We start from the raw sequence: 25,720 nt of genomic DNA on the forward strand, positions 1-25,720 counted from the left end.
TGCAAATTAATTTTTCCATGCCCACAAACATCCTAAGTTTTTCCCACACTGAAATTATAACCCTCTCATATATTTTTAGTATTTACATTCAACCATTAGGAGCCAAATACTACTATAAAACCAAACAGATTTTAAAGTTCTAATGAAAGAATTATGTTTGATAGTAGAGGTACTGTCCTCAAATATTTTGTTGAAAAAAAAAATCTTTGGAATATATATTTTAAAGTTACAACAAAGACCAATGTAAAGGGTAGTAACCATTGTCCCCCAATTATCTGTAATTACACAACAGGTCAAATGTACATGCATTCTTTAGTTGAACTTCAGTAGGAAAATCAAACTGTTCTCACGAAGGTTCCAAAACAAGCGCTGAAATCTGAGTATTGAAAAGGTGGAACTATTACCAGGTGATCTCACCTGTAAGGGAGTAGCTGTGTTTCAGTGCACTTGCCAAACTTTTAAAACAGCTTCTGTCCATTAAATAATGATAAAAGGCTCTATTTTTTCTACTAGCAATGCTGATGTAAGATTCTGTAGTTCAAGACATGTTGATGGGGAAGATGTACTGATAAAGGTAAATTCCTTTGACAAGGCAGTGAATCTCATGTACTCGTCTCTTAGAAAGAAGATCAGAAAGCTTAATAATCCTATTAAGTCAAACACTTTAAAAATACTAACAAATCTTATTCATTATATGATAAATACAAATTTAAATATAAGAGAATGCAACAAGTTATTTGAACCTGAATGCAGAGAATAAATACTTTATTAACTGATTACAGTTGAAAGTCACAAACAAAAAAGGGGTATATTAAGGCAGAGCCATATATATATATATCAATATATATATAGATATATAGATATATATAGATATATATATATATGTAGATATATATATATAGACGAATCCAAAGACTGTTACCTCTTTACATTTTAACAACCTCTGCATTTTTCTTTTACACATTTAGGCAGTGTGCTTTCTTTTCTTCTCAGTTAAAGAAACAAATCTTGACCAATATTTCTAAATCATATTTTGATGACAACTTACAGGATCATGGATTGAGACAATGACTAGTGTATCAAATGCTATCTGATCGTTTTCTCAGCATATTCCATGTGTGGTGGTATATTTACGTTGGTGTGGAAAATCTGACAACTGATCATCTTCTTTTCCAGCAAAACTAACACATAATTTTTTTTAATGATTTTTTAATAGTCTTAACTGAAATAAGCTTGGACTTCCTTCCAAGTAAGTCGAATGCCCAAAGCATATTATTTTCTGCCCTTCTCAAACCCTCCTATATGTTTTAAGTAGCCTTTAGAATATGATCGCATGGCTGTATTTCAGATCTATAAATTTGAGTTTTTCAAAATCCAAAATTACTTCCTTATGCAAAGTGGCAATGCAAATAGCAATCTTACATAGTGTAGAATAATTTTTCTTCTGTATACTTCCCTTTTATAAAATGGGCAACCACATACACAAAAAAGACATGAATTTAGTCCATCTGAAAAAGCACTCCAGCTCCCTAATACCACTTTTGAAGGAGAAGGCAGAGGCAAGTTTACATTATCCCAGAAAACTGAATAAATGGCTTTATTTGGTATCTTCAAGAAGCTTCTCCTTCCGTAGGAGATGTGGGTGCTGCAGGAGAAGCTGTAACTGGTTTTCGTGCAATTCTGTCTAGTTCCGCGTGAACATCTGACAGGACAGGCTTCTGGCCTATTTAAAGGAAAAGAAACCAAGATTTAGACATAAGTCAAAATATCCTTAACACCAATGTGTCCTCATTTAACAACTGCCAACGGTTTCATTAACTTTATCTAAAACACAGTTATATAAACATCCTTAATTTTAAAATAAATTCCCTTTTTTTTTTTCTTTTTTGGCCTCATCACGCAACATGCAGGATCTTAGTTCCCTGACCAGGGAGCGAACCTGCACCCTCTGCAGTGGATGCACAGAGTCTTAACCACTGGACCACCAGGGAAGCCCCTGAATTCCCTCATTTTAAATTGTGGGGTCTGTTATCAAATAGAAGTAAAACTAGCACCTACCATTTAATCTCATAAAGGTATACTTTTTTAAAGACATAGAAAAATAAGAACAGTAAAAGAGAAAAATAGCAACAAAATTTCAGAATCTGGAAAGATGAGTGAGTGGTAATTAAATCAGCAGTACTGAGAAAGGTAATCTTCTACACTGAGAGTGGGAGAAGCCAGAAAATAATTCAATTTATACCCAGAAACCTGTAAAATGATCAAAAATGGTAGCTGCAGGTACTTGTGAAAAAGGTGGCAAGAAGGTGTGATTAAAAAAGGAGAATGGGTTAAAGTGTCTGCTTGAAGAGAAATTATAAAAACAACAAAAGGAAAAGACTTCATCAAAATTCAAAACTTTTGTGCTTCATAGGACACTCAAGAAAGTGAAGGGATAACCAACACAAGGGGAGAAAACATTTGCAAATTCTATATCTGATAAGGGTCTAGTAAAGAGAATATATAAAAAACACTTAGAACTCAACAATAAGAGAAATAACCCAATTTTAAAATGGGCAAAGGATTTGAATAGACATTTCACCAAAGAAGATATACAAATGGTTATTAAACACATGAAAAGATTCTCAACATAATTAGCTATCAGGGAAATGCAAATCAAAACCACAATGAGATACAACTTCACAGCCAAAATGATGGCTCTAACCAAAAAGATGGACAAGTGGTGATCATTTTGTAATATATAAAAATATCAAATCACTATGTTGTACACCTGAAACTAATATAATATTGTAAATCAATTATATTTCAATTAAAACACACACACACACACACACACACACAAATAGAGAGACATTTTGGACTTGGTTAAGCAAAACCAAAAAAAACAAAACAACTAAAACACAAAGATGAACAATAACAACTGTTGGAAGGGATGGAGAAAAACTGGGGCCCTCATAAACTGCTGGTGGGAATGTAGAATGGTATAGCATTTTGGAAAACACTTTGGCGGTTCTTTAAAAATTTAAACATAGAGTTACCACATGACCCAGCAATTCCACTCCTAGATATATACCCAAGAGAAATGAAAACATATGTCCATCAACTGATAAATGGATAAATAAAATATGTATGCATATCCATACAATGGAATTTTTTCAGCAGTTAAAAAAACCAAAATATTGATACATACGCTACAACATGGATGAACCTCGGAAACATTATTTTAAAGAAGGCATATACTACATGACTCCATTTATATGAAACCTCCAGATAGGCAAATACAAAGAGACAGAAAACATTGTTTGTTGCCTAGGAGGACTGCAGGGGAGGGAAGGATAACTGCTAATAAGCTGGACGTTAGGGAAGGATAACTGCTAATAGGTTGGATGTTTCTTTTTAGGGAGAAGAAAATGTTCTAAAATTAGATTATGGTAATGGTTTATGTAAGTCTGTAAATATACTAAAACTTTGAATTGTACACTTTAAATGAGCAAAGTTCATGGTATGTAAATTATATCTCAATAAAGCTGTTTAAGAAAAAAAAAAAGCTCCAGGTAACTATACCTGACTTTTTGGCAGATGGTGGTAAACCACTGCTTCCACCTCCAGCCCCACCTCCAGGGCTACCACCACCAACACCAGAGCCTCCTGGGGAACCAGTCTTTTTACTCAGCAAACTATTGAAGAAATTTGCCAGGACACCTTCACTTGTAGCTCCAGCTATAAAAAAAAAAGATAAGATAAAAAACTTGTACTCAAAGCATTCAACTTTTCTATAAATTATTATTGTAGAATTATATACAGAAAATGTTCCAAATTCAAGTTTAATCTTTTGAGGCTGGGTAACTTCTCTAATCTACTCATATATAAAACAAAATATGAGTGTTAAGAGCGTAAGATAATTATGAAAAAATTAGGGTATTATTTTTAAAAGGCCAAAGGCATTTAAAACAGATTGTTAGATGCAAATATATCTCTCTTTTGAAAGGCGTTCTTCAAAAATATAACTGTTGAGAAATATTTGCTTCAAGTATTACAAAAAGTTACCCAATGCTATATGAAAACCAGCAGAAGTTCTAAGATATTAATGGGCAAAGGATAGCAATAAACAATTCACAGAAGAAAAATACAAACAGAAAGGAAATACTAGGGGTAAGAGCTCTTATTTGTTAGTACTTAGAGAATGCTGATTAGGTTGTGGGCAAACTGCAACACTCAATGTTTATGACATGTGAATTGAAGAATCCATTTGAGAAACATCACCAAAAGGCATAAAAAGGTACAAACTCTCACCTACTAATCCCACTTATGGCAATTATTCCTATAGAAATAACTATAATGCATATAGTTTTTTCCTTTATGTTAACTGCAGATAACCCATTATAGGAAAAACATGAATTTCTTCAATGACCTACCATAGCAGAATGATTAAATATAACACAAAGCTTTCATAAAGCTCACAGCACAGAGATGATATGTTAAGACTACACTGTAAAACGGTTCACAGTCTGATTAACTATGAGATTGTATTGACAGACACAAAGATTAGAAGCTACTGAATAAAAATGAAAATAGCTAAAGCAAAAGGTGGAATGACTCTAGGTAGATTTCTATTGTTAAATGTATTGTGTTGCTTTCTCTAAGAAAGAGAGAAATGTACCTTTCATGTTTGGATCAATTTTTTTTGACCCAGCAGGGATGGGTGACACACTGGCAACATTGGATGACACAGATCTGTTTGGTGTTCGAGGGGAGCCTCCTGGGACTCTTGGCGAGGCATCCTAAGTAAAAATAGGAAAGGCATAATTACAGAACCCTGAAACTTTCAACTTCACAGAAGTTATCACAAAAAGAAACTACTTTGCAACTGTCCCCCATATCTTCTACTGGTGCCTTTACGCTGCAAGCCCTGGGCAGAAGTGTTTAGCAATTGTGTCCTCATTATTAGAATACCAGAGACCCACTGCATTTTAGAATACTAACTTTCCCTTCAATGGAAAAAGAAGAACATATTGAATATGAGGTGTGGTTACGAGTATAAGCTTGGGAGTCAGATCTGGACTCCAATCTGGACTTGCATCCCATCCCACCAGCTGTATAATCTCAGGCAAGCCATGATGTCCTCCAAAGCCTCCATTTCCCCACCAGCAAAATGGGGGACCTGCCTCATCTGGCTGTTGTGAGGATTTACAAAATAGCACATATAAATGGTTTGGCACAGTTAACTCATGTGGGACAAATGTTGCAAAATAGATATTTATGATTTCAATATTCTAAACGGGAGTGAAGTTTTATCTTTTAAAATCTCACAAATTCCAGGAGAATCCTTAATGCAAGTTTATATCAAAGCATACCCATTTAAGACAGGTATATAATTAAGAAAAAAAGAACTAAAACAATATGCACTGCATTTTAATAATTTTGTCAAAATCTGTAATACTGACCACAGGCCTTCCAGCTGCAGTTGGTGGTTGCTTTGCTAAAAGGGACTGAAAAACACACAAAAATTCTAGGTTAGATATTCAGGCATGTATTACTGTATTTTTAAAGAAAATATGTACAAGAATAGTTTAACCATTAATCATACTAAGTCTGTTTCTGATGTAATTTCATACCTGTAGCTTCATAAGAAACACTTGGTCATCTTCTGCCACAATTTCCTTCTCATGCACAAACTGAAATGAGTAACGCATAAATGAGCAAGTCTCATATATTATGTTAATGTCATTCATAACTTACTCTCTAGATTAATTTTTTTAAAAAACACCAAGAATATGAACATTACCTAAACCATATTTACATGGGTGAGCTGCCCTCCCCAAGGCCCTACAACAGAGTTGTCTGATACCTATCTGCAATAATATAAATGTCCTATACTTGTGCTGTGCAATACGTTAGCCTGTGGCTACTGAGCAGCTGAAATGTGGCTACTGTAACTGAGAAACTGAATTTTTAATTTTATTTAGTTGTACTTAATTTATATTTAAAAGCTGTATGTGACTAGTAGTTACTGTATTGGACAGCACAACCTGAGAGCCATAGGCATATCAGTCATGCTTATAAAATCTGCTAAGCAACAGTCAGGTGTTTTAAAAGGGCCAATAATATCCCAGCTGAGTGAAAATCAACTTGTCCCTGGTTTCCCTGAAATAAAAACATAATGTCTCTTCTACCTGCTGAATAATTAGAAAAAAAGGAGTTGCAAATGTCTCCTGCTCCTCCTATTTCTGTACAAGGTACGCCATAGTCTATTTTCCACCCAGTAGCCAGAGCGATCCTTTGAAAGGTTAGGTCAGATTATATCACTCCTCTGCTTAAACTCGCCCCTGCACCCCCCCGCCCCCGTCACTTTCCATCCCACTCAGCATGAAATCCAAAGTCCTGACTGCGGCCTAATGATGAGGCCTTTCTCTCCTACCACTCTGGCCCTCTGGGGCTCTTTTCCAGCCTCTCTGGCCCCCTCACACACTCCTGCCTCAGGGCATGTGCACTTCCTGTTCCCTGTGCCTTCAACATTCTCCCCTCTCATCAGAGACATGCCCTCATCATTCCTAAAACTGCAGCCCTCCCCACCTCGGTCCTCTCACTCACCCTTCCCACACTCGGCTTCATTTCCATAGCACTGATCACCACTTGAGAGGTGGCATATATACTGATTCACTACTGCATCACCCTACTATTCAGCACCTAGTGCCTGAACAGTGGCTCAATAAATATTTGCGAAATGAATAAAAGACAACTTACAGCACAATTTTGCTGGTAAGAGAGAGAATGGGAAAAATTGGGGGGTTTTTTTGATGTGTGCATTTCTTTTAACAGACATCCAAACCAAGTAACACACCAACTGATTTTTCATTTGACGTTACTTTTCTTATTTCTAACTGCTCAATGTAAATATTTGGGTTTTTAATTAAGAACACTATATGTTAAATCAAAATTACTTTTTCCGGAAACATGTTCAAATTAAAAGTCAGTGAGAAGTACTACATGCAAACACTCATTTTTATACAACTTTTCATAAGTATCTATACTATCTAACCATAAAACACCATATACTGCTTAGCAAATCAAGATATATAAAAGAAGAATACCTTCTGAAACGCGATTTAATAGTTATAAGAATGACATGTAACAGTAAAGACTAAAATTAAATCTAGGAACGTGGCAGCCCCTGGACAGCTGTGGGCTAGTATGAATAACTAATGACCATGAAGATGCAAGATCTGCCTAGACAGACAGAAGCCAATACAATTATTCTAACAAGGTGTTCTTGGCTTTTGGTTGAGCTCTAGGTTGTAAAGTTCACAACTTGATAGCAAAGGACTCCCTTACCTTTCTACCTACAATCTTAAAATTATGGACTTCCCCCTCAGTTTAAAAGCCTAAATATTGAGACTATATACTAAAACTGTTACCTTTCGGACAGGTGGTTTAGTTATGATGTCTTCAAAATTATCTTCTGCTTTTAACATTTGAAAATTTTCATGTAATATTCCTATCTTCTTATCATTATCCCACCCTGCTGGACTAGAAAGAAATGCACATGACAAATTCTCAAGCATTTATATAGTCATTCTTTCATTCAATCCATGATCATATTAAGGGGAATATTTTTATGAAGTTAAATTTGACCAATTATGGAAAATTAATCAGTTTTATTATAATGCTCAAGTTTACTAATTTCTACTTAAAATTATTATCAATCTTCCTAATTTTAAAACTGTCATTACAGGTTTTTTTGGGCAGAAGGTGGTAATTATTTTTACCTCCCAATTTATTCAGATAACTTTTCAAAGCATGTCTAGATTATACATTGGGTCCTTTATGTATCATAACCAATTAAAGAGTAGATACACTGATATATGCACCCAACAGATAGTTTAGTTATAATAGCAAGCCTTTCAAAAGGGTTCAGACCAGCAGTAAAACTAAAAGGCAAAGATAAATAAATCAAGGCAGGTTATAAACAAAACAATCTAGGAACAGATTCTCACCTACTCATCATGGAAAAGTCTACTGGTCTCACTTCAAATGAGAATGAGATGATGATGATGGTGCACCATCGAATTGGAGCAACAACACATGATAAAACAATACATTTAAGAGTATACTTACATAAATACTGCATCTTTTTCCACAACAATAGCAGGAATCTTGTAGGGAAATCCATAGAGTTTCTGAACAATGTATTTATATACTAAATCTATATTTTTGTTTTCTTTTACTGAAGTGTAAATAAGTGCTGCACCATCTGAATGAACACCGTTAAAGAAACTTTTGGACAAACTCCATCAACAGGTACCATAAAATTTTGGGTTCTCAGCTTAGCATTTATGCATATTAGTTTCAAAAATAATTTCCAAAGGCATAATTACATGGTAATCAAGACTTTCAAAACTATAAAATACTTATATACAGGCTGAAATGCAAATAAAACTATCTCTACATAATTGATTTAACTTAGGAGGGCAAAAATCTCATTAGCCAAGAAAGTAAAGGTAAATTTAATAACTGACACCACTACTACCTCTACATTGAAAGCATATGAAGAGGCAATTTATTTTTGTTTTTAACCTTCCTAAACTCCATGAAGGAGGGATATTATTTATCAAAAACTGTTTTGCCTTTTTAACAAAAATGGCTTGCACTACTGTCTCTTACAGTTTTTACTAGTCCAGGAATTAGGACTTTGCGGAGAAAGCTCAGGAGATCCACTGAACAGAGAAGATGAACCATCAAGAACCATCAGGAAGCTTTTAAGAACGATCCAAGGCAAAAGTAGATTTCATGACCAAAACGCTAGCACTAGCCATTGGGTCTCAAGAGAGATGGTGACTCAGGCCAAGAGGAAATGCTGAGAATGGTCTAACTTCTGAACTAGGATACTCGTATTTTCTAGGACACAAACCAAGGCTTATGAACCTTAAAATGGTATTGCTAAATACTACTTGTCATAATACTTAGTTTGGTAGAAACAAACATCCATAATCTTAAGTAAATGCTTAATTGTGTGAACTTTTCATGAATGATCTTTCTCATGAGAGCCAATTTATAATTTGGAAGATTTACACAGCTGGAAAATTTGCAATGCAATTAAAATTTTTTAATTTTTAAAATAAAGATGATTTTGAATTGTTGTCCTCACTGACACACACACACACACCTCTCACTATCTTTTTTTTTTTTTAATTTATTTATTTATTTTTGGCTGTGTTGGGTCTTCGTTGTTGCATACGGGCTTTCTCTAGTTGCGGTGAGCCGAGGGGCTACTCTTCGTAGCAGTGCACAGGCTTCTCATTGCGGTGGCCTCTCTTGTGCAGAACACGGGCTCTAGGTGCATGGGCTTCAGTAGTTGTGGCTCATGGGCTCTAGAGCGCAGGCTCAGTAGTTGTGGCACATGGGCTTAGTTGCTCCACGGCATGTGGGATCTTCCCAGACCAGGGCTCAAACCCGTGTCCCCTGCATCGGCAGGCGGATTCTTAACCACTGCACTACCAGGGCAGCCCCCCCCTCTCACTATCTTGAAGTGATTTCTTGTTTTGTATTCTTTTAAAATCAACCAGCTCTACTAAAGGTCTGTAATTATTATAGTGGACAGTCTCCTTCCTGATTACATCTCTATATGTACATTTCCAAGTGTAGCTTTAAATAAATGTTTAAAGAGACTGTTTGTTCTCAAATTTTCTAATCTGCAAAGATAACAAAAAGGCTATCAACACCTACTTCAATTACTTCTACTTTTTGTTTTCTTTTGCAGACAAATGCCCTTTAATTCAATCCAACTAACCATTATGTGACATGAGAAGAGGAAGTGCCATGGAGGACAAAGTACTGAAGGAAAAAAGGAAAAGGGAAACTCCCAGTGTCAAGTGATCTTATTCATTATTCAACGAGGCTCTTGCCAAGTGGTCCTTAAATTAAATGTCCATTAATGATGATGAAAAACTACAGATACTATAAACATGTGTACATTACTTATTCCTGTCTACTGCTACTATCTATCATTTCTTCACTTTTCAGACCCAAAAGCTTTGATTGGGGAATGCAACTGCAAAACATCTGATCCAAGGGGGCAAGTGAGAACACCTCTCTTCGGTGCTCTCAAGCTGTTTGAAGTTTTCAACAGGAAATTCTCTTAAAAGTACTCACTCATTTTATCCTTTGTTTAGTTGTAAATGTTATTCACTGGCTCATATAATCCTTGCAACCTAGACTACACAAGATTCCTTATGCTAGGTTTTCCAACCTTGTGATCATCAAAATTACCCAGAAAGCTTTTTTAAAATTCAGCATAGATTCTCCAGCCTCCCCTTGGAATGTTCCAATTCAGTAAGTCTTAGATGGGCAAAGCCAGATTTAAAAACCATTGCATTAGACTATAGTGGAGATAACATACTAAACAAATTAAAAACAAGAACACACAAACCCAAATATTGATCTTTCCCTACCACCCACCCCCAAGAAATGAATACCAGTTTTCAGCGAGAATGTTTTCAATGCCAACTCATTAGAATTTTCTACATAAGTCTGATCATTATTTTTCTTAATCACAGTACTTTAAAAACAGCAAATCAAAGTTACATATTTCAATACGTGCTTTTATATCTCAAAATACCTAGATATAAATGATTTGGGAATTGAAATTTCCAACCAGAGGCAGGAGGAAAAAAGTTTATGGAATTTCTGAAGTCATCAATGTATTCCTTTACTTAAGCAAACAAACAACCAAACAGCTAAGGAACACTGCACCAATCAATGTATTAAAAGGATACACTGTAAACAAAACTTCCGGATATGAGACTGAATAAAATCGAAATGCTCATCTCTGTAGTCATGTTCTTTCTCCAACACACTAATGGCATCACACTAATGAGTTAAAATAATTTAAAAAACAATATTAACTTTAAATAATAATATAATGACTTAAACAGTTCAATGTTGGGTGAGGGAATATCACAAAACTACCACTCTGATACAGTGACTGATCAGTAGAACCTAGAATATTAATTACTCCTATATGTCTAGAGACTTTTAGTTGGAGTCTTAAGACTAATGAATACTTTTATTTCTTTAAAAAGCATTGATTTCTATGATATATTGAATGTGATGAGAACACCAAAGAGAAAATTTTAGCACATAAAGGAATGAAGAATAACAGGACAACCTTATAATGGGCGGTCATACTTGCTAACTCAACGACTTATGTCCTAGAACAAAGTTTTTAAGATCTAAAATCTATTCTAGTTCTATAAAACACTCTGTATATCCAGGGAGTCTGCACCTCTCACTATTTCCCCTTTGTTCCTCTGCTTATTTGATAGCTCTTAATTGACCTTTATTTCTTTTCTGGTGCTTTTATTCACTCTCACTTCAATTTCACCAACAGCAAAAAAGGGGAATTATAGGCTATTTCTGAAATATCACCTGTACAATCAATGAAACAATTCTGAATTCTGCTTGCCAAAAAAAAAATGTTAGGAAAAAAATTAAGGTATGTTCAAACATCATGATATCCAAATAAATTCATCAAAACTTTTGTGAATTGAAGGTTATGAAATCTAAAAATAAACAATGTCCCGCATACCTAATATTAGTTTGGGGTCAAATTTGATGTCATTTTTTTTGATATGTAATTTTTTGTTATGCATATATACAACATAGAACAGTCTCCTTATATAAACATGATATAGCATACTGTCCATGTTATAAAACACTGAGAGTAATTATTTCATATTATTAAAGATACTTACAATTATTATACTGTTGACTTATGACATTTTTGGTGAAGCACTATAGTTTAGTAAAAACATTTTTAACTGAAATATGAGGATCTGGCAAGAAACCTAGCTGAGTCTCAATTTCAAGCGTCTTTAAACTGAGTTGAACCACCATTCTTCATCTATCCTGAGACACACATTCCCCCATCCCTCCACACACTTTAAAAGCTCTTAAATTGAAGCAGAACTGATGGTGTCTTAGATTCTGTGAAATACTGTAGGTGATCTCTTTTGGCTTAAAAATTTTATGAATCTATGACTCATTTGATACTGATTTGGGTCCCTTTAAAGCATGACATTTTCTCTGTGGAAAATAAAGAGCTTTTTATAAGGCAAGTTGTGGTGTAAAACAGGAAAATATCTGCCAATAAACAGCTCTTTGCCAAACAAAATAAAACCCAAACAAACCGCAGACAAAAGGATTCTATTGTAAGAGTTTAAGCACAGTTTTATGCAAAAGATATAAGTAACAATTAACTACACTTGAATCACCATTTGAAAAGCAGACAATAGACTTTGACTTAATTATTTTAAATGCTACCCCCACATTCCTTTGTTATTGATAATTTTTATAGTGTTTAAAGTAAAACTTAAGCTATATTTAAATTTTTTTATCATTTTTATTCCAAAGGTGAATAAATTCCACACCCTCCTTCATTTAGATGTGCAAATTTTACATTACAAAAAACATAATAATTTTAGATCTCAAAAGCGTTTATATGTTCTGTAATTATCTTAACTATTCCATGGCTTACACAGTAAAGACATACTACTTAGGACCAAATGGGGAGAAGATGAACTATAAATTATTTTTTAAAGGAAATTTGATTGTATTATAAAGTGTATACAGTGACAGAACTAAATTAACAGAATTTTTATAATAGTAATCCTACCAGAATCTCTTAAATAAATAAAAGGCTTTTGATAACTGCATATCAACTTTACATGAGTATTGATACATCTTTTAAATTAAGTCTATCTTATTTTAAGTACATTTTCTAATATCAAGATATTAGTATATAAAACTTACTGTGGAAAAATATTTTATTTTATAAAGTTGATAGCTATCATCTTACCTGTAACTATCTCTACTAAACTAACTATACAATTTGAAGTCTAACTGGAATTAGGAAAATGAAATTTGATCACAAATTTTAGAATATCTGAAGTAACATTTTCTTTCAAAGAAAACTATGATTAAGTTCACAAAACAAACATGTGAATATCATTCAATATTTTAAACTATCATATCTATTTATTAAGAAAAGTTACCTAGGAAAACTAATGTATCAACTCCAAAAGGAGCCTAGAAAATAAAACAGTTGTTCATCCTTGGTTAGTATCAGTAGTAGAATCTGTAGGAAGCAAACTAACCTTTGTGCAAACTACTAGTACTGGAATGCCCAAGTTCTGCGTAAGTGTATCCGCACCCAGAGGTAAAACCACACTGTCGTCTTTGTCTTCCTGTGATGCGGTATTTCTTCTCTGAGGAGAAGCTGGGAAATCTTCTCCTGGCTCTACATATTCCTGAAAGTCTCTAATCACTGAAAATCAAAGTAAATAATTTAATACGTAGTTTAGAAATGGCTTTTTATTTCAGCAGGTAGCTTTTCTGCTGTCTAAATACATATTTTACTAGAGTTCACACTTAATCTTGTGTAAGAAACAAAGAGGTTTTGAGAAATCCAATTCAAAGACAGTATAGGAACACTGGACGCACATTAATTATCAGGAGGAAGAATAAAACATTGAGGGGCTCCAAAGGGTGGGGTTCAATGCAGGCCTGGTTCAATCTGTGCAAATTACTGTGGGCAAGTCACAATTGAGCTTTGTCCCTCTACCCTCTCTAATTCACAAACAGCACTGAAAGGATAAAAAATAAATAAATATGGGGGGGGGGAGGAAGGTTTCCACAATCTAAAAGACAGTTCCAGATGGCTTTCTAATATTAACTTACTTTCTCTAAACCCTTTATTCAGATCTCCTCCTCTTTCCCTAGGTGCAATCTTGAGCCATGTTTATTCTATAACTCCCATAAAAACTAGGGAGATATTACCAATACTAATAAGTTTTTAGAACTCGTTTGCAAAATTGTCAAAACCTTCACTTAAAAAAAGTTAATGTGGGAGAGGAACCAAAATGGCGGAGTAGAAGGACATGCTCTCACTCCCTCTTGTGAGAACACCAGAATCACAACTAGCTGCTGGACAATCATCGACAGGAAGACACTGGAACTCACCAAAAAAGATACACCACATCCAAAGACAAAGGAGAAGCCACAATGAGACGGTAGGAGGGGCACATTCACAGTAAAACCAAATCCCATAACTGCTAGGTGGGTGACTCACAGACTGGCGAACACTTATACCACAGAAGTCCACCCACTGGAGTGAAGGTTCTGAGCCCCACGTCAGGCTTCCCAACCTGGGGGTCCGGCAACAGGAGGAGGAATTCATAGAGAATCAGACTTTGAAGCCTAGTGGGAATTGATTGCAGGACTTCAACAGGACTGGGGGAAACAGAGACTCCACTCTTGGAGGGCACACACAAAGTAGTGGGCGCATCATGACTCAGGGGAAGGAGCAGTGACCCCAGGGGAGACTGAACCAGACCTACCTGCTAGTGTTGGAGGGTCCCCTGCAGAGGCGGGGGGTGGCTGTGGCTCACCGTGGGGACAAGGACACTGGCAGCAGAAGTTCTGGGAAGTACTCCTTGGCCTGAGCCCAACCAGAGTCTGTCATTAGCCCCACCAAAGAGCCCAGGTAGGCTCCAGTGTTGGGTTGCCTTGGGCCAAACAACCAACAGGGAGGGAACCCAGCCCCACCCATCAACAGTCAAGTGGATTAAAGTTTTACTGAGCTCTGCCCACCAGAGCAACAGTCAGCTCTACCCACCACCAGTCCCTCCCATCAAGCCTCTTAGATAGCCTCATCCACCAGAGGGCAGACAGCAGAAGCAAGAAGAACTACAATCCTGCGGCCTGTGGAACAAAAACCACATTCACAGAAAGATAGACAAGACGAAAAGGCAGAGGGCTATGTACCAGATGAAGGAACAAGATAAAACCCCATAAAAACAACTAAATGAAGTGGAGATAGGCAACCTTCCAGAAAAAGAATTCAGAATAACGATAGTGAAGATGATCCAGGACCTCGGAAAAAGAATGGAGGCAAAGATCAAGAAGATGCAAGAAATGTTTAACAAAGACCTAGAAGAATTAAAGAACAGAGATGACCAATACAATAACTGAAATGAAAACTACACTAGAAGGAATCAATAGCAGAATAACTGAGGCAGAAGAATGGATAAGTGACCTGGAAGACAGAATGGTGGAATTCACTGCTGCAGAACAGAATAAAGAAAAAGAATGAAAAGAAATGAAGACAGCCTAAGAGACCTCTGGGACAACATTAAAGGCAACAACATTCGCATTATAGGGGTCCCAGAAGGAGAAGAGAGAGAGAGAGAAAGGACCTGAGAAAATATTTGAAGAGATTATAGTCGAAAACTTCCCTAACATGGGAAAGGAAATAGCCACCCAAGTGCAGGAAGTGTAGCGAGTCTCATACAGGATAAACCCAAGGAGAAACACGCCGAGACACATAGTAATCAAATTGGCAAAAATTAAAGACAAAGAAAAATTACTGAAAGAAGCAAGGGAAAAATGAAAAATAACATACAAGGGAACTCCCATAAGGTTAACAGCTGATTTCTCAGCAGAAATTCTACAAGCCAGAAGGGAGTGGCATGATATACTTAAAGTGATGAAAGGGAAGAACCTACAACCAAGATTACTCTACCCGGCAAGGATCTCATTCAGATTCTCTGGAGAAAACAAAAGTTTCACAGACAAGCAAAAGCTAAGAGAATTCAGCACCACCAAACCAGCTCTACAACAAATGCTAAAGAAACTTCTCTAAGTGGGAAACACAAGAGAAGAAAAGGATCTACAAAAACAAACCCAAAATAATTAAGAAAATGGTCATAGGAACATACATATCGAAAATTACCTTAAACGTGAATGGATTAAATGCTCCAACCAAAAGACACAGGCTTGCTGAATGGATACAAAAACAACACCCATCTATATGCTGTCTAAAAAAGACGCACTTCAGACCTAGGGACACATACAGACTGAAAGTGAGGGGATGGAAAAAGATAGTCCATGCAAATGGAAATCAAAAGAAAGCTGGAGTAGCTATACTCATATCAGATAAAATAGACTTTAAAATAAAGAATGTTACAAGAGACAAGGAAGGACACTACATAATGATCAACGGATCAATCCAAGAAGAAGATCTAACAATTACAAATATATATGCACCCAACACAGGAGCACCTCAATACATAAGGCAACTGCTAACAGCTATAAAGAGGAAATCGACAGTAACACAATAATAGTGGGGGACTTTAACACCTCACTTACACCAATGGACAGATCATCCAAAATGAAAATAAATAAGGAAACAAAAGCTTTAAATGAAACAATAGACCAGATAGATTTAATTGATATTTATAGGACATTCCATCCAAAAACAGCAGATTACACGTTCTTCTCAAGTGCGCACTGAACATTCTCCAGGATAGATCACATCTTGGGTCACAAATCAAGCCTCAGTAAATTTAAGAGAATTGAAATCATATCAAGCATCTTTTCTGACCACAACGCTATGAGATTAGAAATGATTTACCGGGAAAAAAACGTAAAAAACACAAACACATGGAGGCTAAACAATACTTTACTAAATAACCAAGAGATCACTGAAGAAATCAAAGAGGAAATCAAAAAATACCTAGAGACAAATGACAATGAAAACACGATGATCCAAAACCTATGGGATGCAGCAAAAGCAGTTCTAAGAGGGAAGTTTATAGCTATACAAGCCTACCTCAAAATACAAGAAAAATCTCAAGTAAACAATCTAATCTTACACCTAAAGGAACTAGAGAAAGAAGAACAAACAAAACCCAAAGTTGGCAAAAGGAAAGAAATCATAAAGATCAGAGCAGAAATAAATGAAATAGAAACAATAAAACAATAGTAAAGATCAATAAAACTAAAAGCTGGTTCTTTGAGAAGATAAACAAAATTGATAAACCATTAGCCAGACTCATCAAGAAAAAGAGGGAGAGGACTCAAATCAATAAAATTAGAAAAGAAGAAGGAGAAATTACAACAGACACCACAGAAATACAAAGCATCCTAAGAGACTACTACAAGCAATTCTATGCCAATAAAATGGACAACCTGGAAGAAATGGACAAATTCTTAGAAAGGTATAACCTTCCAAGACTGAACCAGGAAGAAATAGAAAATATGAACAGACCCATCACAAGTAATGAAATTGAAACTGTGATTAAAAGTCTTCCAAAAAACAAAAGTCCAGGACCAGATGGCTTCATGGGTGAATTCTATCAAACATTTAGAGAAGAGCTAACACCCATCCTTCTCAAACTCTTCCAAAAAATTGCAGAGGAAGGAACACTCCCAAACTCATTCTATGAGGCCACCATCACGCTGATACCAAAACCAGACAAAGATACTACAAAAAAAGAAAATTACAGACCAATATCACTCATGAATATAGATGCAAAAATCCTCAGCAAAATACTAGCAAACAGAATCCAACAACACATTAAAAGGATCATATACCATGATCAAGTGGGATTTATCCTAGGGATGCAAGGATTCTTCAGTATATGCAAATCAATCAATGTGATACACCATATTAACAAACTGAAGAAGAAAAACCATATGATCATCTCAATAGATGCAGAAAAAGCTTCGACAAAATTCAACACCCATTTATGATAAAAACTCTCCAGAAAGTGGGCATAGAGGGAACCTACCTCAACATAATAAAGGCCATATACGACAAAGCCACAGCCAACATCATTCTCAATGGTGAAAAACTGAAAGCATTTCCTCTAAGATCAGGAACGAGACAAGGATGTCCACTCTCGCCACTATTATTCAACATAGTTCTGGAAGTCCTAGCCACGGAAATCAGAGAAGAAAAAGAAATAAAAGGAATACAAATTGGAAAGGAAGAAGTAAAACTGTCACTGTTTGCAGATGACATGATACTATACATAGAGAATCCTAAAAATGCCACCAGAAAACTACTAGAGCTAATCAATGAATTTGGTAAAGTTGCAGGATACAAAATTAATGCACAGAAATCTCTTGCATTCCTATACACTAATGATGAAAAATCTGAAAGAGAAATTATGGGAGCACTCCCATTTACCATTGCAACAAAAAGAATAAAGTACCTAGGAATAAACCTACCTAGGGAAACAAAAGACCTTTATGCAGAAAACTATAAGACACTGATGAAAGAAATTAAAGATGATACCAACAGATGGAGAGATATACCATGTTCTTGGATTGGAAGAATCAATATTGTGAAAATGACTATACTACCCAAAGCAATCTACAGATTCAATGCAATCCCTATCAAATTACCAATGGCATTTTTTACAGAACTAGAACAAATCATCTTAAAATTTGTATGGAGACACAAAAGACCCCGAATAGCCAAAGCAGTCATGAGGGGAAAAAACGGAGCTAGAGGAATCAGACTCCCTGACTTCAGACTATACTACAAAGCTACAGTAATCAAGACAATATGGTACTGGCACAAAAACAGAAACATAGATCAATGGAACAAGATAGAAAGCCCAGAGATAAACCCACACACCTGTGGTCAACCAATCTATGACAAAGAAGGCAAAGATATACAATGGAGAAAAGACAGTCTCTTCAATAAGTGGTGCTGGGAAAACTGGACAGCTACATGTAAAAGAATGCAAATAGAACACTCCCTAACACCATACACAAAAATAAACTCAAGATGGATTCGAGACCTAAATGTAAGACCAGACACTATGAAACTCTTAGAGGAAAACATAGGAAGAACACTCTTTGACATAAATCACAGCAAGATCTTTTTTGATCCACCTCCTAGAGTAATGGAAATAAAAACAAAAATAAACAAATCGGACCTAATGAAACTTCAAAGCTTTTGCACAGCAAAGGAAACCATAAACAAGCCGAAAAGACAAGCCTCAGAATGGGAGAAAATATTTGCAAATGAATCAACAGACAAAGGATTAATCTCCAAAATATATAAACAGCTCATGCAGCTCAATATTAAAAAAACAAACAACCCAATCCAAAAATGGGCAGAAGACCTAAATAGACACTTCTCCAAAGAAGACATACAGATGGGGCTTCCCTGGTGGCGCAGTGGTTGAGAGTCTGCCTACTAATGCAGGGGACACGGGTTCGAGCCCTGGTCTGGGAGGATCCCACATGCCGCGGAGCAACTACGCCTGTGCACCACAACTACTGAGCCTGCGCGTCTGGAGCTTGTGCTCTGCAACGAGAGAGGCCGCGACGGTGAGAGGCCCGTGTGCCGTGATGAAGACTGGCCCCCACTCACCGCAACTGGAGAAAGCCCTCGCACAGAAACGAGGACCCAACACAGCCAGAAATAAATAAATAAATAAATTAAAAAAAAAAAAAGTGTGAGCTACTAATAATGACTACCATCCTGTAGGAGAATCCAAATGAATGTCTCCATTATTTAAAAAAAAAAAAAGACATACAGATGGCCAAGAAGCACATGAAAAGCGGCTCAACATCACTAATTATTAGAGAAATGCAAATCAAAACTACAATGAGGTATCACCTCACACCAGTTAGAATGGGCATCATCAGAAAATCTACAAACAACAAATGCTGGAGAGGGTGTGGAGAAAAGGGAACCCTCTTGCACTGTTGGTGGGAATGTAAACTGATACAGTCACTATGGAGAATAGTATGGAGGTTCCTTAAAAAACTAAAAATAGAATTACCATATGATCCAGCAATCCCACTGGGCATATACCCAGAGAAAACCATAATTCAAAAAGACACATGCACCCCAATGTTCACTGCAGCACTATTTACAATAGCCAGGTCATGGAAGCAACCTAAATGCCCATCAACAGACGAATGGATAAAGAAGATGTGGTACATATATACAATGGAATATTACTCAGCCATAAAAAATAACGAAATTGAGTCATCTGTTGAGACGTGGATGGATCTAGAGACTGTCATACAGAGTGAAGTAAGTCAGAAAGAGAAAAACAAATATCGTATATTAACGCATGTATGTGGAACCTAGAAAAATGGTACAGATGAACCAGTTTGCAGGGCAGAAGTTGAGACACAGATGTAGAGAACAAATGTATGGACACCAAGAGGGGAAAACCGCGGTGGGGTGGGGATGGTGGTGTGCTGAATTGAGCGATTGGGATTGACATGTATACACGTATGTGTATAAAATTGATGACTAATAAGAATCTGCAGTATAAAAAAACAGAAACAAACAAACAAAAAAACAACTAATACTAAACTTTCTTTGGGTTATTTGTATGGAAATATGTTAATATAAATGTTTCAGACATTACATGAAATTTCTAAAAATCTTACATGTTCTGGTATAATGTTATAAGTCATAATTCTAGTTATTACTTTAAAATGTATATCTCAGAAATAACTAAATTTTCTTGTCAGTTGCATTATTAGGAACTTTCATCAAATCTTAACCGTGGTCATTTTTAAGTCTTTTGTCATTTACAGACAGTTCTGGGTGTACTCTGATGCTTTCGCAAAAATGTTCCTATAAAAGGGTTTAATGTTCAAGGAATTCATGGAAAAGACTCTGACAAGTACAGGTTTCTGGTAACTGACTATAGTGCTGAACTGAATGAATAAGCATTTTCAGAACTCTAATAGAAAACTGATGAATTCATAAAAGTGCTAACAAAAGATTAAGATGAAAAAAAAAATTAATTACATGGGACTGAGTGAACTGATGAGGATGATCATAATTTTTGTGATTTTCTGTTTGAATTAAAAAAAAAAAAAGTTAATGTGAATATACCAAGAGGCTTAACAATGTATACTTTGATTTAGTAATTACTCTTCAAGGAATTAAATTGTTAAGGGACCAGTGACAAATACACACACACACAGGGATTTCCATACAAGTGATTTTCATGTTTAAAGGCAAAACAACAAATTTGGAAACAAATTATCCACAGCGCAGTATTAAAACAGTATATGAGGGAATATTATACAGAGCCACAAAGGAGGAAAACTGTCCTAAACTTACATGGGGTCAGGAAGAGGGAATCTTGAACAGTTGAGCATGGTTCCATCAGTAACAAACGGGCATGCGTATACCTTTAGCAGCTCTGGTAGCTATTACCCTTCAAATCAGAGGCTGAAATCTAATTGGTTCTCAAGTTTTAGCATGCACTAGAAGTTTCTGATTCAGCAGTCTGGGACAGGGCCTGAGAATGTGTATTTCTGACAAGTTCTCAACTGTACTGATACTGATGCTGCTGGTCTTAGCACCACACACTGAAAACCACTGACTGCTATAGTATAAACTTAGAGAAGGGAAAAAAAAGCCCCAGAGGTAATGGCCAACAAGGAAAAAAAGGTATAGATTAAAAGCAGTTAGACACCCTTTTCAATAATTTAGGACATACATTCTCTTAAGTTTTTACTGTTTCCGTGCATATAAATTCCAGTAAGCTGTCAAATTTCCCCTAAAAGTTATCGGCTAACAATAGTAAAGAACGGCAGCATACCATCTGTATATTTTCTTAAGCAAAGTGCAACAATGACATATGAAGAGCTCTCAGTGAAATTAAGAACTGTGACAAGTGGCTTACAACTTGTTAGAAATGACCCGTATCATTTTCATAATTTCCATGAAAATTTCAACTTACATGGGCACATACAAAATATATTATGTACCTTGTAAATCATACAACCAGCTTAACATCTTTATATTTATGCTGTTACTTAACATCTTTATGGACATACTTCATTTTGACAAGGTTAGTAAAAATTGTTCTACTTATCAAGAAACGAGACTACTGAAAATGAGCAGCTGAAGAAAGATTCAAATTTTTTTATCCTGAAAACCCACTTTCCAAAACGAACACATACGGCCTTTTGGCAAAGAAGAAAAGGCGCCTCTACTAAAGAGTCTGCCGTTATGTATATGTTTCCAATGTAAAACTATATTAAAACAGCACATCATTCAAACTGAATTTCAAAAGTAGTACTCTCATTGAGTTTCCTCATTAAACCTTATTCAAAGTCAAAAGTTCCTAACAATTTTGACAGTCAGCTAGGACATTTTGTCTTTGAAATCTATATTTTCTAGATTACTCACACTTTTGTTCCATTTCTTTCATTTCTTCAGGAGGAATTTTCAATTTGTCAATATGTTCTCTAACAACACTTGCCCATTTCTGTAAAGAATCCAAAGCAGTCCAAGGCTTTGACATATCAACAACCAACGTAACTAGAGTGTCCTTCAGAGAAATGGCATCCAGTGAAAATTTAAGGAGGCCTTTGTGATACGGGTCTCCATCCAAGATCCATATATTACATCTTGTTTGATCTACGACAGACAAAAGAAAGTTACCAAAGCAACAGGATAAAGTCATTTCATCATCCAACTAACAATACTACTTGGTATTTTAAGGCATCTCCACAGGAGATGTCTCCTTCGGCAAGGTTCACCTACTTGGGTTACATCTACCAATTCAGTAAAGTCCTAATGAATACTCAAGAAAATGATATAACTGCCAACACAGAAAATCAGCATCCTCTACTTCATATTTCTCAATCCCAAACCACAGACTGAAAAACATGTTTCTATTCTTACCATCAGCAGATAGAGCCATGCATATTCAAGATATTATATACGAAAATGAGAAGGCAAGTGATCTATAGAAGAAAAAATTGGCTGATCAGATGAGAAAAGCTGGGGAGTAAATGACACTTTCATGTCAAAAAATGAGACGAGGGTAAAAAGAGGGCAAAACAATCATAGGATACTATTATTTCACTATCGGAGGGAAAATGAACTGAAAAATTGAGATTCTTCAAGGTTAGCAAGAAAGCTAAAGTCTGCACACCAATACCCTAAGACGTTTAAAAATACCACTATATGAATCCCAATCTCAAACCAATAAAAGTATGCCCTAACATAACTATTTACTGACTGGCATGACACAGTAGGTCTCCTAGTAAAAAATGACACACTAAGAAAAGTCAAAGACCAATATTAATACGGACAGCAGTGCAACCTGGAAAGACTTCAGTAAACTTACATTACAAATAAACGACACTCACCATCCCTGTCTTCATCATGAACATTTAAGTACAAATATTCCAATCCTCTTCCTTTCTTGTACTCCTCTATTCCCTGAATTTTTCTGATTAAGCTTGTTTTTCCAGCTCCATCTTCACCTGTAAAAAAGGACAAATCTTTAAAATTATAACATGGATTATTTAAGAACGCTTTCTAGTGTGCCAAGAGAAAACCCAACTGGAACTAGCTTCAACCAAAAGGGTAATTTGATGGAAGATAACTAGGTAATTACACAGGTGAAGATGCGGACTTCACCTCCAGGATTCTCTCTCTTGGTATCTCTGCTCCTCTTGTCAAGTCTCCTTTTACCCTATTACAAATGGCTTCCTCCATGGGTATTTTTCAGGAGGCTCAACTCTTATGACATCCTCATTTAATCTACGAGGAACAAAAGACTCTCTCTGTCAGTTTTCAGTCTGAAGACTCTCAGGTAAAGACTATTAGTTGGCCCAGCTGGGGTTATGTGCACACCCAAGGGCCACTCATGGAGGAAGGATAATACATAAAAACTGACCTGGGCAGGGAACTGTGACTGTAGCCTCACCAAAACCATGAAGCCATAAGAAATATGTGCAAAGGAGAGGGGTGAGGATTGGAGATAGTGAGTTGGGCAAAAACAAGGGCAGAGAGAATGTAGACTAGACAAAAATAAAATGTAGACTTAAAAAATATTAATAGCAAGAAATCATGTGATTTAAACTTGGCACAAATTTTAAAAGTTTAAAACTAGGCTAGCTAGTCAATGTTTTGGTGAGTTTTTTTTATATTGTGAATTTATTTAAATACTACATGTTACTATTTCATGGACTTATTTTGTAATTGGCAATATTGTGTTATTGGTACTTAATAAAGGTGAGTTTCTTGGATCTAAGGACTTATGTCTGGAGACTCATGAGTTCTCTGAGAATTTAAAAGTTATTTTCATTTTCATGTTAAGCACTTAAAAAATTCTATATGTCCTGGATCTTCTGAATAACTATCTTTATATCTAAATGCTGTCAGAAAATTGCAGTACCCACCTCTGCATTGGTGTTTATCATCCTTCTGGTACCAAGCTGAGGCCAACTGATGCAGACAGAACAGAGAAGAGAGTGGCCACATAGGTATGCCAAACTCAAAAGAAAGTGTCCCAGAGCAGTCAGTACTATTTTCAACTGTACTGGTCAGAATGGTTCTGAACCATTTCCAACATTTCACAGCAATAAGTATAGACTTAACTAGGCAATAAAGAACTTGCCATTAAATATTTACTTTTCAGTACTATTTTTGCAGTGAACCATTAAAATGGCCCAGCGAAATATAGACTGGGTTGAAAACAGGAATATCTATGATAATGACATGAGTTCCATTATGATCATGCTTAAAATGGACATCATAAGGTTAACCAGTGAAAAATAAAATACATAAATACTTCTGTCTACTATTAAACTCATTTAATTTCAGCAAAACATCATGTGTTATATTGATTACTAATCTGAATTTTATCAGTTCCATAGTTTTTATGGCATTTAATTTATAATTTGTTTTTATAGTTCAAGAACTATAAAAAAAATTTGAAGAATTTATATCTAGTCACCTCAGTAGGCATGAGCATTAGACATAATAAAAATAATCTAAATCACCGTGTGAGACCTATGAAAACTTTCTTTTAAAGAGTGTTTAAATAGGAAAGAGCAGAGGGATAGTTTTTTTTTTTTTTTTTTTTTTGGCTGTGTTGGGTCTTCGTTGCTGCACGCGGGCTTTCTCTAGTTGCGGTGCACGGGCTTCTCATTGCAGTGGCTTCTCTTGTTGCAGAGCATGGGCTCTAGGCACGCAGGCTTCAGTAGTTGTGGCTCGACGGCTCCAGAGCGCAGGGTCAGTAGTTGTGGCGCACGGGCTTAGTTGCTCCGCGGCCTGTGAGATCTTCCCGGACCAGTGATCAAACCCATGTCCCCTGCGTTGGCAGGCAGATTCTTATCCACTGCGCCACCAGGGAAGCCCAGAGCAGAGGATTTTTAAGACAGTGAAACTATACTGTATGGTACTATAATGGTAAATACAAGTCATTAGACATTTGTCAAAACCCATCTGATGTACACCAAAAACAGACCCTCGTGTAAACTATGGACTTCGGGTGATAAGGCTGTGTCAATGTTATTACACTGACTGTAAAAATGTAACACCGTGTGGGATGTCAATAGTGGGGGAGGCTGTGCATATATGGGGACAAGTGGTATTTGGAAACTCTCTATACTTCCCACTTGATTTTGCTGTGAACATAAAACCACTCTAAAAAAATTAAGTTTACTAACTTAAAAAAAAAAAAGAGTCTGAGTCTGTTCTATAACTTGAAAGAATCAAGATTTCTCTTATGACAGGCTACTTTCCTGAAAGGAGTCTTCTAAGTTAAAATGACACCAATTGAAAACTTATTACCCCACAGAAACAGTGTTACGTATTATAAGCAAACACTTAGTACCCAGACTTATCATAGAAGCTTAAATCAACAACACAATGTTCACTAAGAATTTTCGAAGTATAATATATAGAGATCCATAAAAATACGCAGTAATTAGTCAGATAAAATTTCACTTAATATGAGCCAGCATTTATCTTATCTCTTTAATTCCCACTTTAGATGTTAAAAAGTGAAAAAGTATCTTTATTTTTTATTTTATTTTTAAAAATTTGTTTATTTATTTTTGGCTGTGCTGGGTCTTCGTTGCTGTG

At 35.9% G+C, this 25,720-nt stretch overlaps 1 protein-coding gene across 1 annotated transcript in view; it reads right to left on the bottom strand.

Moving 5' to 3' along the window:
• Nucleotides 1-740: 740 nt before the first annotated feature.
• DYNC1LI1 (dynein cytoplasmic 1 light intermediate chain 1) overlaps nucleotides 741-25,720 on the bottom strand; it is a 46,992-nt gene continuing 22,012 nt past the window's right edge. Inside the window, exons 3-13 of the mRNA XM_059939076.1 lie at nucleotides 22,993-23,109; nucleotides 22,025-22,255; nucleotides 13,152-13,321; nucleotides 10,773-10,866; nucleotides 8,116-8,251; nucleotides 7,416-7,527; nucleotides 5,616-5,675; nucleotides 5,445-5,489; nucleotides 4,661-4,781; nucleotides 3,565-3,720; nucleotides 741-1,723 (exon numbers count right to left, since the gene is read on the bottom strand). Of these exons, the coding sequence (XP_059795059.1) occupies nucleotides 1,611-1,723; nucleotides 3,565-3,720; nucleotides 4,661-4,781; nucleotides 5,445-5,489; nucleotides 5,616-5,675; nucleotides 7,416-7,527; nucleotides 8,116-8,251; nucleotides 10,773-10,866; nucleotides 13,152-13,321; nucleotides 22,025-22,255; nucleotides 22,993-23,109 (1,355 nt within the window). The 3' untranslated portion in view covers nucleotides 741-1,610. The remainder of the gene's footprint in view (nucleotides 1,724-3,564; nucleotides 3,721-4,660; nucleotides 4,782-5,444; nucleotides 5,490-5,615; nucleotides 5,676-7,415; nucleotides 7,528-8,115; nucleotides 8,252-10,772; nucleotides 10,867-13,151; nucleotides 13,322-22,024; nucleotides 22,256-22,992; nucleotides 23,110-25,720) is intronic.

Source organism: Balaenoptera ricei, chromosome 11 (genome assembly GCF_028023285.1).
Source record: "Balaenoptera ricei isolate mBalRic1 chromosome 11, mBalRic1.hap2, whole genome shotgun sequence".
Lineage (NCBI taxonomy): Eukaryota > Metazoa > Chordata > Mammalia > Artiodactyla > Balaenopteridae > Balaenoptera > Balaenoptera ricei.